Below are 15591 nucleotides of genomic sequence, written 5' to 3'. Positions count from 1 at the left end.
TCTTTTGCTCTCAGCAAATCACAACATTTTCTGAATTTTTAAAAAATTTCCAGATCCAAAGTATATTGCTTTTTTTAAAATGTTAGTTTCAAGATTAGAAAGTAGGTTACAAAACAAACCTCTGAATCAAATGGAAGACATATTTTCCTCCATTAATGAAGTAATTAAACCATGTTTCACCATTATTGTGCTAAATGGGATACAATTATCTGTTCCCAGACAGTCAAACAAACAATTAATGTTAAGGCCAAGTCAGGGTGGTTAAAATCAAAAGAAAAAAACCTTCAATTTAGTAACATTCACTAAAATACATGATCTGCTGGACAGCATCCATCACTATATTTACATGCTGAAAAGACCCATTATTTGGCACACTTGCCTTCATTGTTCAATCCTTTGAGTACAGGAATTTGGAAGTCACGTTGAAGGCATTGGCGAGACCTCGTCTTATAGCACGGAGACAGGCGCTTCAGCCAAACTGGCCCATGCCAACCAAAATGTCATAGGAATGTACAGCACAGAAGCAGACCCTTCAGTCCAACTAGCCCATGCCGACCAGATATCCCAACTAATCTAGTCCCACTTGCCAGCACCCGACCCATATCCCTCCAAACCCTTCCTATTCATATACCCATCCAGATGTTTCAATTGTACTAGCTTCCAGCACTTCCTCTGGCAGCTCATTCCATACACATTCTATCCTCTGCGTGAAAAAAAGTTGCCCATTAGGCCTCTCATATATCTTTCCCCTCTCACTCTAAACCTATGTCCTCTAGTTCTGAACTTCCCCCCACCCCAGGGAAAAGACTTCGTCTGTTTATCCTATCTATGCCCCTCAATTTTATAAACCTCTAAGGCCACCCTTCAGCCATCCCTGCTAACCCTATTTCCCTGCACTTGGCCCATATCCTTCTAAACCTTTCCTATCCATGTATTTGCCCAAATGCCTTTCAAAATGTTGTTAATGTACCTGCCTTAACCATTTCTTTTGGCAGCTTATTCCATATTTGTACCACCCTCTGTATAAAAGGAGGGTGCCCCTCACTTTCTCTTTATTCTTTCCCCTCTAAATTGATGCACTCATCCTTGATTCCGCAACTCTGGGAAAAAGACTAAGGGCATTCACCCTATCCATGCCTCTCGTGATCTTATACACTTCCATAAGATCCCACCCTCCGTCTCCTATGCTTAAAGAAAGAAATCCCAGCTTGTCCAACCTCTCTCTATAATTCCAACCCTAAAGTCCTGGCAACACCCTTGTAACTTTCTTCTTCATTCTGTCCTGTTTAAATAACATCCTCCCTATAGCAAGGTGACAAAAACTGAACATAATATCCAACTGCAGACTCACCAAAGTCCTGTACAACTGCAACATAAAACTTCCCAACTCTATACTTAATGCCCGATTGAAGGCTGGTGTGCCAAATGCCTTCTTCATTGCCCTATCTAACTGTGACTTCATCTTCAGAGAACCATGCACAAGAATTCCAAGGTCCCCCTGTTCCACTACACTCCTTTAGGCTCTACCATTCACCATGAAACTCCTAACTTGATTTGACTTTCCAAAATGCAAGACCTCACACTTACCTGCATTAAACTTCATTTGCCATTCCTCAGCCCACTTTCCTAGTTGATCAAGGTCCTGCTGCAATTTCCGATAACGCTCCTCACTGTCCACAATACTGTCTATTTTGTTGTCATCTGGAAACTTAGTAATCGTACCTTGTACATCCGCATCCAAGTAATTAATACAGATATCAAACTGTAATGGGGCCAGCACTGACCCAAGTAAACCATCATCGCAGACCTCCAGTCCAACAAGCATCCTTCCACTATTATCCACTGCTTCCTACCATCAAGCCAATTGTGATCCAATTTGCCAGCTCTCTAACTCTAAGGAACTCTAACAAATTTGTAAGGCATAATCTCCCATGCGCAAAGCCATGCTAATTACTCTCAATCAAAACCTGTTTTTCCCAAATGCATGCATATCTTACTCGAGAAGATTCTGAGGAATAAGCTTATGGTCTACAGTTCCCAGATTTTTCTCTGCAGCCCTTCTAGAATAAGGGGACAACATTCACTACCATCCAGTCTTCTGGGATCTCACCCATGGCTAACTAAGATGCAAAAATATCAGCCAGAGCCCTGCAATTTCTTCTCTAGGTCTTGTGTAATGCCATAAAACTTCCTCACACCTCTACTCATTCCATAATCCATGCTCTTTCAGGTCCCCCTCCACACTTGCGCACTTCAAGTACTCACAACAATTTTTTAAACCCATCGGAAAAAAGTTTGGGGTTCCTAGGTAAAATAAAACAAGATCAGGGAATATTTAAAAAAAAACTGTGTCCAGTTCTGGTCACCCAGTTATAGGAAGGATATTATCAAGCTGGGAGTGTTCAGAAGACATTTACCAGGATGTTGCTGGGTATGGATGTTTGAGTTATAAAGAAAGGCTACAAAGGCTGGAACGTTTTCCTCTGGAGTGTGGGAGGTTGAGAGGCAACCTTATGGTTTATAAAACAATGAGAAGTATAGACAGACTTAATGGTAGTTGCCTTTTTCCTTGCATGGGGGATTTCAAAACAAGGTGGGGGGGGGGGGAAGCAGAAAAACACATTTTTAAGGTGAGAGGAGAGAGATTTAAGACAGACATGGGGGCAGTATTTTTGAAACACAGAGGGTGGAACGTGTGTGGAATGAACTTCCTATGGAAGTGTGGATGTGGGTACAATTACAACATATAAAAGATATTTGGATAGGTACACAAATAGGTGTGGAGGGATATGGGCCAGGAGCAGGCAGGTGGGACTAGCTTAGTTTAGGATTATGTTTGGCATGGACTGGTTCGACTGAAGGGTCAGTTTCTGTGCTGTATGACATTTGGCTCAATAGTACATTTGCCACTGACTCAAGTGGTTTTTGGCTTACTTGTACACGCCTCATGCGCATAGGAGATATAGAGATAAATAACTTGGTCTTTGGTAACTTCTAAACGGTTACTATAAATGCCACTAAATTCACAGACTATTTTTCATCTTTTCCAAACATTAACAGAGTATGTTTGGCTGCCAAGTTGAAATTTCACATTTAGTCATACACCCACTACCCTCATCTTCCCACAAGTCTCTGGAGGAAAGCTCTTTGTTTGGGGTTTCAAATATAAAACAATCTTGGCTTCACTGACCATCATGTAGCCTCTCTTTAGAGGACAATTCACAAAAAGCAGATATAAAGAAAATAAAATTAAACTTCACAGAAATACACAAACCCTGTGAAACAAAACAGGTTCTTGAAACCCTGTGAAACAAAACAAAAAAGAGGAGAAATTGGACAGGGGCTGATGTGCCCTGGTGTTCAAGCTTAGATCTCACATGGGAGAGAAAAAGATTGGGTGTTACATGAAAGTTAAACATTAGCTTGATAAAGGTCATTCAATTAAGTAACATGGTCTTTCAGCCTTATTAAATTCTGCCAAGTCATTCACCTTAGGCCTAAAGAGAAGTAATAGAGTCAGAGATGTACAGCACGGAAACAAACCCTTCAGTCCAACCAGTCCATGCCGACCAGATATCCCAACCCAATTTGGTCCCACTTGGCCCATATCCTTCTAAACCCTTCCTATTCATATACCCATCCAGACGACTTTTAAATGTTGCAATTGTATCAGCCTCCACCACTTCCTCTGGCAGCGAACAAAAATATCTCTCCCCCAGAAAAGTATGACAGTCTAAGTTAAGAAAAAAATCTCAGTGAATCAGATTGAACTCACTTTCACATTAAGCTGTTTACTTCCGCAAGTAAACAGAGTTAAGACTCACATTAGATATAACTGAACAGTATAACAGGCTCAAGGAACTGACTGACATTTCCAATCCCTCTGATTTCATAATGTGCAAAACCTTACCACAGAGTCCTAGAGATATACAGCATAGAAACAGATCCTTTGGTCCAAATCGTCCATGCCAACCAGATATCCTGAATAAGTCATTTGCCAGCATTTGGCCCATATCGCTCCAAACCGTTCCTAGACATATACCCATCTAAGTGCCTTTTAGATGTTGCAATTGTATCAACCCCACCACTTCCTCTGACAGCTCATTCCATATATACACCACTCTCTGCATGAACAAGTTGCCCCTTAGGTCCCTTCTAAAATCATTCCCCTCTCACCCTAAGCCCTAGCCCTCTCGTTTTGGACTCTCCTAGCCATGCCCTCATGATATTATAAACCTCTACAAGGCCACCCCTCAGCCTCTGATGGTCCAGGGAAAATAGCACCAGTTTATTCAGCCTCTACCTATAGCTCAAACCCTCCAACCCTGGCAACATCCTTGCAAGTCTTTCTTAACCATTTTAAGTTTCACAACATCCTTCCTATAGCAATTAAAGACAATAGCCCAAACGTGGCCTAACCAATATCTTGCACAGCCGCAATATGTCCTCCAAACTCCTAAACAGTGTTGACAGAACCCGATACTTCCATTCTGGTATGATTTCACGTTATAAGAAAAATTGCACAATTCTACACCATTTAAACTAATGGAGCCAGAATCACATTATACCCAACATAGGTAAGGAAGGATTACGTTCTACAAATAATGGTATAAATTCTTCAAATCACATTAAAGTGAATTCGCATTGAAGAAACATGCATTATAGCAGAACCGACTGTACTTGAGGCACTGTCTAATAAAGGCAAGTGTACCAATTACCTTCTTCCCTATCCTGTCGACCTGTGACTCTACTTTCAAGGAATTATATACCTGCAGTCCAAGATCTCCTGGCTCAGCAACACTTCCCATGACCTTACCAATAAGGGTACAAGTATTTACCCTACCAAAATGTGGCACTTCATACGTATCTGGATTACACACCATCTGTCACTCCCCATCCCATCAGATCAATGTCCTGTTGTACTCTGAGGCAACCTTCTTTGCTGTCATTATACTACCAGTTAATTGAATAAATCTAATAAAAGAAACAATTAAAATAATGCAAATTGCAAAATTATCTTTCAACATGGATTAATTATTTGGCTCAACATTATTTGGCTCTCAGGGAGCAAGAACTGAACAAATGGAACAAAGTTATAATTTCTTGTAGCTGTTTTTGTTGCTGAACCACTGCATTTAATAGTATAAAGACTTGTGCAGCTACAAGAAATTAACATTATACGTTTATTTTTCAGATCTTACTCGTACCAATGAGTTTCCCCACTCTGGCTTATTATGAGAACTCCCTTTTTTTCATGATTTGGAGATGCCGGTGTTGGACTGGGGTGTACAAAGTTAAAAATCACAACACCAGGTTATAATCCAACAGGTTTAATTGGAAGTACACTAGCTTTCGGAGTGACGCTCCTTCATCAGGTGATTGTGGAGGGCTCGATCGTAACAGAATTTATAGCAAAAATTTGCAGTGTGATGTAACTGAAATTATACATTGAAAAATTGATTGTCTGTTAAGCCTTTCATCTGTTAGAATACAGTGATAATTTCACTTCTTTCATGTGTAAATCACAAAACCCTTTTTTTTAAAAAAGTTGCATTCTCGGGTTAGCTGTTAACAATGGTGATAGCTAGACAATATGTTGAAGGTGTTAGCCCCCTGTGTTCTGTCTATGACCTGATGTTTAGATTGATTCTAATCTAAAAAGTGAGATAACAGAATTTTACATAAATTCATGCAGTTTTTGAGCTCAGAGTTCTACATGAACGTGTGCAGTTTTTGAGCAAAGTGCAATGTAACTCTGCAAGTACAAATTCACCACACAAAATATATGTGTGCATGTGGGTCTTTGTCTGTGTGTGCGTGGCTGTCTGGGGTGGGGGTTGAGAGTGTGAGAAAGTGTGCGTAGTGAGTGCAGAGTGTCTTAAGTCTGTGAGGGGGTGCATGTGTGGGAGTGTGTGTGGGTGTCTGTGTGCGCGTCTATGTGTACTTGTGTCAGTGTGTATGAGAGAGTGTGTGTGTAGGAATATGTGTGTGTGTGTGTGTATAGTGCAATGGTGATCACCTGTAATGTGACATGAACCCAAGGTCCCGTTGAGGCCCTCCCTATGGGTACTGAACTTAGCTATCAGCCTCTGCTCGGCCACTTTCCTCTGCTGCCTGTCCCGAAGTCCACCTTGGAGGATGGTCACCCGAAGGTCAGAGGCTGAATGTCCTGGACCACTGAAGTGTTCCCCAACTGGGAGGGAACCCTCCTATCTGTTGATTGTTGTGCGGTGCCCATTCATCCGTTGGGGAAACCGAGCAAAGGCTACGACATATTTTGTGTGGTGAATTTGTACTTGCAGAGTTACATTGTATTTTGCTCAAAAACTGCATACATTCATGTAGAACTCTGAGCTTTAAAAACTGCATGAATTTATGTAAAACTCACTTTTTAAGATTAGAATCAATCTAAACATCAGGTCATAGACAGAGAACACAGGGGGCTAACACCTTCAACATATTGTCTAGCTATCACCATTGGTAACAGCTAACCCGAAAAAGGGGTTTGTGATTTACACATGAAAGAAGTGAAACTATCACTGTATTCTAACAGATGAAAGGGTTAACAGACAATCAATTTTTCAATGTATAATTTCAGTTACATCACACTGTAATTTTTGCTATAAATTCTGTGTTACGATCGAGCCCTCCACAATCACCTGAAGGAGCGTCGCTCCGAAAGCTAGTGTGCTTCCAATTAAACCAGTTGGACTATAACCTGGTGTTGTGTGACTTTTCCCTTTTTTTCAGCTGCCTAAGCCCCACACTAGAATATTTTCCCAAAACCTTCGTGAACTTCCTTCACGAAGTTCTTTAAACAAAATCTATCCCTGACCACGTTTTTGGACACCCGCCCGAACAGCTCCTTATGTCAAAGTTTGTTACACAACGCTCCTGCGAAGGGATGTGTCAGGACCGTGGACGGACCAGACAGACAGAGGACAACTAAATGCTGCAAGTTCGACATTAAATAACAGCAGATAAACACAAGCTGCGTTGTTAACTTTTTTTTAGCCAGTTACGAAAATGAAAGCAGAAAGAGGTCACTCGGGTTTCGAATGACGGACTCCAGTCCCATCAAAAACAAACTAATGTCGGCTTCCCCACAGCAACGGGAGGCCGCTTCACCCCCTCCCCCGAACACACTCAGTCAGCCCCCACCTACCCCGGGTACAGGAGCCGGGCCTCCGGCCCCACTGCCCTTACCCAGAGACAGCGCCTGTTCACACAGGCCCAGGGCCGCTGTGTAATCCCCGTGCTCGGCCAGAGTGGCGGCCTCCAGCTGCAGCCGCCGGGCGCGGCACTCCAACGGGAACCACTTTTCCAACAAGTTACACAGAATCACAGTGAGGCCGAGATGTGCTCTGGGCTTGGCCGGGGAGGAGGAGGAGGAAGCGGCCCCGGCCCCGGCCCCGGCCGGCGACAGCGGACACACTTTACACTCGGTCACCGTCTCCTCCTCCACGCATCTCCGGCAGAAAGTGTGGCCGCACGGCAGCGACACGGGCTCGAAGAGCAGCTCCAGGCAGATCCGGCAGCTCAGAGGCTCCGAGGCCGCGGCTTCCTCCTCCTTCTCCTGCCCGGGGCCTCCGTGCCGCAGCCGGCCGGCCGCCTGCGGCAGCGCCTCTTTCAGGCGGACGTTGGCGGCGATACAGTCCAGCAGGTCGCTCAGGTCCTCGGGTCGGAGCCGCTCCAGCTCCGCGGCGCTGCGGTAGGCCTCGAAGGCCTCGGTGAAGCGGCCGCAGCGGGTCAGAGCGCCGGCCTTGCTCAGGTAGAGGGCCCGCTGGGGGCCTAGTTCCAGCAGCTGGCACTCGTAAATATCAGCCGCCAGCTCGTAGTTCATCGCCCGGAAAGCCTCGTCCGCCAGTTCCAGCATCTCGGTCCGAGCGGCCGGAGCCTCCATTCGGCCAGGGCCAGGGCTAGAACCGGGAGTCGAGGGCCCGAGTGGTGGTGGCTGCTGCAGCCAGGGCTTGGTGCTTGTCAGTCCGGTTGGTCGGTGGGGTCGGTCTCCGCCTCCCTCAGCCAGTCAGTGCGGCCTCCTTGCTCCCGCCTCTCAGGACATTATATAACCTGAGCCAGGCGAGCAGCTGTTGGATAAAACACAGCGAGCTGACCGCCCCGGCCACGGCTGCAGCTTCAACATCACCACGTTTACTCATGACAAGAGGGAAAACAAATGATTCACTTGGACACCGTCCCGCCAAAATATCAGAAGAAACGATCAAATGAGTGATATTCCCTTCCCAGGTAAAATGATTGGAAACGGGAACTGAGGCCGAAATTGTTGGGAATGAGAGTGGCAGCTGCCTGCCTATTCCATCAGCTCGCCCTGGGTTTGTCAGCAACCGTGCAAGCCCCGGCTCCTCCTCTCAAACCAGCACAATAAATAACCCGTCAAAATAAACCCGCAACCAGACAAAATAAAGCCACATACTTTACATCGGGATCGCAAAGCGGGGTGCTGCAGATGCCCGCGAATCTGAAATTAAAAGCAGGGAGAAGCCTTGAAATACTCAGCAGATGCAGACAGCATCTGTTGGCGAGCGAGCAAAGCAGAGACTGGACTTTCCCATATTTTGACTTAATGTGAAACCCAGATCGGCTGATACAAACGCAGAAAATGCTGGAGAAACTCAAGAGGACTGGCCGCATCTGTGGACAGAGAAACAGAGCAGTCGGACCTGCTGAGTTTCTCCAGCATTTTTCTGTTCTTGTTTCAGATTTTCAGCATTCGCAGTATTTTTGCTTTTATTATTGTGAAATCTCATGGAGGATATCCGTCTGACACTTTTCTCACGCAATTCGCGTCGTTCAGACATTGGAAAAACGCTGCCCAAGGTTTCAGTTTATGAATATTCATCAACCTTGTCCATAAATCTAGCCACATGAATTCTGCACAGGCCCAACATGAAAATAGCACGCGTTCTATCTTGTACAAATAGTAATAGGGTGGTTGATCACTTGGTAATTGGTACTTTTCAGAAGCCAATGGAAATCTTAAGACCTAATGAACGTGAAGTCGATTTTAATTTAACTTGATGTCATAGAGTCATAGAGATGTACAGCATGGAGACAGACCCTTTGGTCCAACCCGTTGGTGCTGACCAGATATTCCAACCCAATCTAGTCCCACCTGCCAGCACCTAGCCCATATCCCTCCAAACCCTTCCTATTCATATACCCATCCAAATGCCTCTTAAATGTTGCAATTGTACCAGCAACCACCACTTCCTCTGGCAGCTCACTCCATACACGTACTACCCTCTGTGTGAAAAAGTTGCCCCTTAGGTCTCTTTTATATCTTTCCCCTCTCACCCTAAATCTATGGCCTCTAGTTCTGGAATCCCCGATCCCAGGGAAAAAAACTTTGCCTATTTATCTTATCCATTCCCCTCATAATTTTGTAAACCTCTATAAGGTCACCCCTCAGCCTCCGACGCTCCAGTGAAAAACGCCCCAGCCTGTTCAGCCTCTCCCTGTAGCTCAAATCCTCCAACCCCGACAACATCCTTGTAAATCTTTTCTGAACCCTTTCAAGTTTCACAACATCTTTCTGATAGGAAGGAAACCAGAATTGCACGCAGTATTCTAACAGTGGCCTAACCAATGTCCTGTACAGCCGCAACATGACCTCCCAACTCCTGTACTCAATACTCTGACCAATAAAGGAAAGCATACCAAACGCCTTCTTTACTATCCTATCTACCTGCGACTCCACTTTCAAGGAGCTATAAACCTGCACTCCAAGGTCTGTTTGTTCAGCAACACTCCCTAGGACCTTACCATTAAGTGTATAAGTCCTGCTGAGATTTGCTTTCCCAAAATGCAGCAACTCGCATTTATGTGCAATTGTTAGTTGAATGGAATAAATCACTAAGCTGTTGAAGTCGTTCTTATTAACCATTTCAAGTATGAAACCAGAGGCGGGCAGTGCTTCGAACCCTGAATTACTTGTTTGTCAGGGATGACCACTTGTGCAATTAAGTGTCCCTAATTACTTGTACTCAAGTTCAAAACTGCAAGACACTTCATCACTTACTACAGGAGTTGGAAAGGTTCCTGGAATGTACATCTGAGGATATGATCACACCGTCAGCAAAGAACATAATTGAGAAAGTGAAATTGGGTTTGCAAGTGGAGAAACCAAAGGGACTCTGACATAACAGCAGTTATAAAAACATTTCTTAAAAGAAAATTGGGTTCTAATGTTATTGATTCAAAATGTTAAATGAATTAGAGTAGAAGGGAGGGGTGATAGCAGTATTAATCAAAATACCACGTCAATGGTAGTATTAATGTTGAGAAATATGAATATATTTGGTGTGAGTTAATTAATAAGGGAACCCTCTGCACTGGAAATATAAACTACCACCTAATTTGCAATGAGGTAGAAAAAATGATGGAGGTTAAAGAAAATGTGGAATGAACATGAACCATAACTATCTAGATAGCTGGAAGAAAAAGATGCCAGTTTCTACAATTGGACATTTTATTATATGACAGTTATTCAGCTGGCTGCTTCAGCTCTTTGGATTAGATGGGCTAGACACTCATTTTGAGCATAGATCTGGCCATGGACTTCAGATAAAGTGACCGCTCAATAATATAATTGGATGCCACAATGCCTAATAGGATAAGCACCAATTTGCATCAAGCTCTGTTATGAAAACCTGTTTGCAGTTGGGATAAAGGTTTGACAGATAAGGGATTCTGAATATGGTGGTAGTTCCCCTATCAACTAGCCGGGAATCTGGTGTTCAAGTCCCACCTACTCATGAGGAATAATAGCATCTCTGAACAAGTTGATTAGAAAATATCTAAAATTTTGATGGGCCAAATTCAAGTCCAACCTTTCTGAGATGTGTATCAACATTTATTTTAAGTGTCAAGCAAGACTAATGACTGACAAAGAGAGTTTAAGCTTTCCTCTTAACATCCAAATGCATTAGTATTTCTTAAGCTCCCACCATCAACATCCTGAAGATCACCATTCACCAGAAACACAATAGTTCTGGCTACATGAATGCAAGAGCTATGAAACAAAGCAGGATATTGAGTATTCTGTAGCAAGTGAGATGGAGGATGGGAAAAATTTCTGTCTGTGACAGCTGCTCCTTTTTTTAAGGTATTTTAGGTGTTGGAGGTGATTTCCTCGAATTCCAGGAGCAGCAATTACTGTTTTATCTGCTGTTGCATCGTTTTGGAACGTTGGAGAAAAGAAAAAGCCAAATCAACAGCACTTTTAAACGTGAGAAGAACAGACAAAGGAAGCACATGGTGAAGTCAGTACAGGAGAGAGAGAGAAAGAAAGAAACCCACATTGCTAACTGACAGAGTTAGCTATTACTGCCTTTGCTGTTGAATTCATGTATCGCTGGACATCGAGTCCATCTGGGAAAATTAAAAAACAGTGAACTTCACAACTGATCTTGGAGGAACCTGTCTGGGAGTGGCCACAGCACAGAAGCAGATACGTGGATTTTAAGCGCAGCCTTAAATTAAGTTTGCAGTAGTGTCATAGAGATGGACAGCATGGAAACAGACCCTTCAGTCCAACCCGTCAATGCCGACCAGATATCCCAACCCAATCGAGAACCACCTGCCAGCACCTGGCCCATATCCCTCCAAACCCTTCCTATTCATATACCCATCCAAATGCCTCTTCAATGTTGCAATTGTACTAGCCTCTACCACTTCCTCTGGCAACTCATTCCAATTATGTACCACCCTCTGTGTGAAAAAGTTGCCCCTTAGGTCTCTCTTATATCTTTCCCATCTCACCTGAAACCTATGCCCTCTAGTTCTGGACTCCCCGACCCCAGGAAAAAGATTTTGTCTATTTATCCTTTCCGTGCCCGTCATGATTTTGTAAACCTCTATAAAGTCACCCCTCAGCCTCTGACACTCCAGGGAAAACAGCTCTGCCTGTTTAGTTTCTCCCTATAGCTCAAATCCTCCAACCCTGGCAACATCCTTGTAACTCTTTTCTGAACCCTTTCAAGTTTCACAACATCTTTCCGATAGGAAGGAGACCAGAATTGCACGCAATATTCCAACAGTGGCCTAACCAATGTCCTGTACAGCTGCAACATGACCTCCCAACTCCTGTACCCAATACTCTGACCAATAAAAAAAAGCACACCAAATGCCTTCTTCACTATCCTATCTACCTGGGACTCCACTTTCAAGGAGCTATAAACCTGCACTCCAAGGTCTCTTTGTTTAGCAACACTCCCTAGAAACATACCATTACGTGTAAGTCCTGCTAAGATTTGCTTCCCCAAAATGCAGCACCTCGCATTTATCTGAATTAAACTCCATCTGCCACTTCTCAGCCGTTGGCCCGTCTGATCAATATCCTGTTGTAATCTGAGGTAACCTTCTTCGCTGTCCACTACACCTCCAATTTTGGTGTCATCTGCAAACTTATTAACTGTACCTCTTATGCTCATATCCAAATCATTTATGTAAATGACAAAAAGTAGAGAACCAGGTACCGGACCTTGTGGCACTCCACTGGTCACCAGCCTCCAGTCTGAAAAACAACCCTCCACCACCACCCTCTGTCTTCTACCTTTGAGTTAGTCCTGTATCCAAATGGCTAGTTCTCCCTGTATTCCATGAGATCTAACCTTGCTAATCAGTCTCCCACGGGGAACCTTTGTTGAACGCCATACTGAAGTCCATATAGATCACATCTACTGCTCTGCCCTCATCAATCCTCTTTGTTACATCTTCAAAAAACTCAATCAAGTTTGTGAGACATGATTTCCCATGCACAAAGCCATCCCTAATCAGTCCTTGCCTTTCCAAATACCTCTACAACCTGACCCTCAGGATTCCCTCCAACAACTTGCCCGCCACTGATGTCTGGCTCACTGGTCAAAAGTTCCCTTTCTTGTCATTACCACCTTTCTTAAACAGTGGCACCACGTTAGCCAACCTCCAGTCTTCTGGCACCTCACCTGTGACTATCGATGATACAAACATCTCTGCAAGAGGCCCAGCAATCACTTCTCTAGCTTCCCACAGAGTTCTAGGGTACACCTGATCAGGGTAAAAACAATGACGGCTTTTGCCCGAAACGTCAATTTTGCTGCTTGTTGGATGCTGCCTGAACTGCTGTGCTCTTCCAGCACCACTAATCCAGTACACCTGATCAGGTCCTGGGGATTTATTCACCTCTATGTATTTCAAGACATCCAGCACTTCCTCCTCTGTAATATGGACATTTTGCAAGGTGTCTCCATCTATTTCCCTATAGTCTATATCTTACAGATCCTTTTCCACAGTAAATAATGATGCAAAATTCTCATTTAGTATCTCCCCCATTTCCTGCGGCTCCACACAAAGGCCACCTTGCTGATCTTTGAGGGGCCCTATTCTCTCCCTAGGTACCCTTTTGTCCTTAACGTATTTGTGAAAATCCTTTGGATTCTCCTTAATTCTATTTGCCAAAGCTACCTCATGTCCCCTTTTTGTCCTCCTGATTTCCCTCTTAAGTATACTCCTACTTCCTTTATACTCTTCTAATGATTAACTCGATCTACCCTGTCTATACCTTACATATGCTTCCTACTTTTTCTTAAACAAACCCTCAATTTCCTTACTGAAAATGTGTTGCTGGATAAGCGCAGCAGGTCAGGCAGCATCCAAGGAACAGGAGAATCAACGTTTCGGGCATAAGCCCTTCTTCAGGAATGAGGAAAGTGTGTCCAGCAGGCTAAGATAAAAGGTAGGGAGGAGGGACCTGGGGGAGGGGCGCTGGAAATGCGATAGGTGGAAGGAGGTCAAGGTGAGGTTGATAGGCCGGAGTGGGGTGGGGACAGAGAGAAAATCAGAAAAACAACAATTCACTTTTCTGATTCTGTGCTGTGAATTTCGCCCAACAGTTCCTCCAAGATCAGTTGTGAATTTCATTATTTGTTAATTTTCCCAGATATCCAGCGATACATGAATTCAAACAGCAAAGGCAGTGTCAGCTTCTTTCTCTCTCTCTCTCTCTCCTGCACTGACCTCACCATGTGCTTCCTTTGTCTGTTCTTTTCCCTTTTAAAACGGCTGCTGTTTTGACTTTTTCTTTCCAAAGTTCCAAAACAATGCAACAGCATATAAAACAGTAATTGCTGCTCCTGGAATTCAAGGAAATCACCTCCAACACCTAAAATACGTCAAAAAAGGAGCAGCTGTTACAGCCAGAAATGTTTCCTGTCGTCCATCTTGGATTACCTAAAGTGAGTAGAGTGGGTTCTTTCTCGATTACATGTTTTGTTGAGCCATGTCTCTTGATTAAACTTAAAATATAAGCCATAAGTATTAATTTAACCTGGAGCAGTGTTTTGTAGGGTAATAAGACAGTGCTATTTCTTGGTCTGTAGATTGAAAGCAAAAATGCCCTTAGTGGACTGATATGCTCTTCTTGTAAGATGGGGGAGTTTAGGGAGAGTTTTTGGGTTACTGAGATATAGATCTCGAATAAATGCCATTGGTTGTGAATCCTATCAGATCGAATGGATCGGTTGGAGAGGTAGTTAGAAGCAATGAGGAATTTACAAGAGCAAGGGGATGTGATAGATGACAGTTATAGGAAGGGGAGAAGTCTCAGATACAGTCACATAGATGGGTTAATTCCAGGAAAGGGAAGAGAAGTAGGCAGGTAGTGCAAGTGTCTTCTGTGGCTATCCTCATTTCAAGCAAGTATGCTGTTTTGGAAAATGTAATAGATTCCAGGGGAACGTCGCACGAACAGCCAAGTTTCTGGTATTGAGACTGGCTGTAATGTAATGAGAGTTACGTCGGGTTCCAAGAGATCATTTGTGTTAGGGGACTGTCTCGTCCGAGGTACAGACAGACGTTACTGTGGCCAGCAGCGAAAAATCAGAATGTTGTGTTGCTCCCTTGTGCCAGGATCAAGGCTGTCTCAGAGAGGGTGCAGAATGTTGTCAAGGGGTAGAGGGGCCAGCAGGAGGTCATTGTACACATTGAAACCAACGACTTAAAAAGGGAAAAGGTTGCAATTCTGAAAGGAGATTACAGAGAGTTAGGCAGAAATTTAAAAAGGAGGTCCTTGAGAGTAGTAATATCTAGATTACTCCCGGTGCTATGAGCTAATGAGGGCAGGAATTAGAGGATAGAGGAGATGAATGCATGGCTGAGGAGTTGGTGTATGGGAGAAGGATTCACATTTTTGGATCATTGGAATCTCTTTTGGGATAGAAGTGACCTGTACAAGAAGGACTGATTGCACCTAAATTAGTAGGGGATTAATATACTGGCAGGGAGATTTGCTACAGCTGCTTGGGAGGATTAAACTAGTAAAGTGGTGGGGGAGGGGTGATGGGACCCAGGGAGATAGTGAGGAAAGATTTCAATGAGACTGGTACAGTTGAGAACAAAGGCCAGTCAAACAGTCAGGGACAAAGCAGAGAGCAAGGTAGGACTGATAAATTAAATTGCATTTATTTCAATGCAAGGGGCTTAACAGAGAAGGCAGATGAACTCAGGGCATGAGATTAGGACTGGGATATCATAGCAACTAAAGAAACATGGCTCAGGGATGGACAGGACTGGCAGCTTAATGTTCCAGGATAA

The 15591-nt window shown here is 43.9% G+C and overlaps 1 protein-coding gene across 1 annotated transcript in view; it reads right to left on the bottom strand.

Annotated features, from left to right (window-relative positions):
* The window catches only part of lonrf2 (LON peptidase N-terminal domain and ring finger 2), a 40069-nt gene extending 31448 nt beyond the window's left edge, over positions 1 to 8621 (bottom strand). The window contains exon 1 of the mRNA XM_072577634.1: positions 7207 to 8621. Coding sequence (XP_072433735.1) covers positions 7207 to 7903 — 697 coding nt within the window. The 5' untranslated portion in view covers positions 7904 to 8621. The remainder of the gene's footprint in view (positions 1 to 7206) is intronic.
* Between the last annotated feature and the right edge of the window lie 6970 nt (positions 8622 to 15591).

The sequence above is a fragment of the Chiloscyllium punctatum genome, chromosome 9 (genome assembly GCF_047496795.1).
Source record: "Chiloscyllium punctatum isolate Juve2018m chromosome 9, sChiPun1.3, whole genome shotgun sequence".
NCBI classification, from domain to species: Eukaryota; Metazoa; Chordata; class Chondrichthyes; order Orectolobiformes; family Hemiscylliidae; genus Chiloscyllium; species Chiloscyllium punctatum.
Note: the sequence above shows the minus strand (reverse complement) of the source record. Positions and strands in the feature narration are given on the sequence as shown.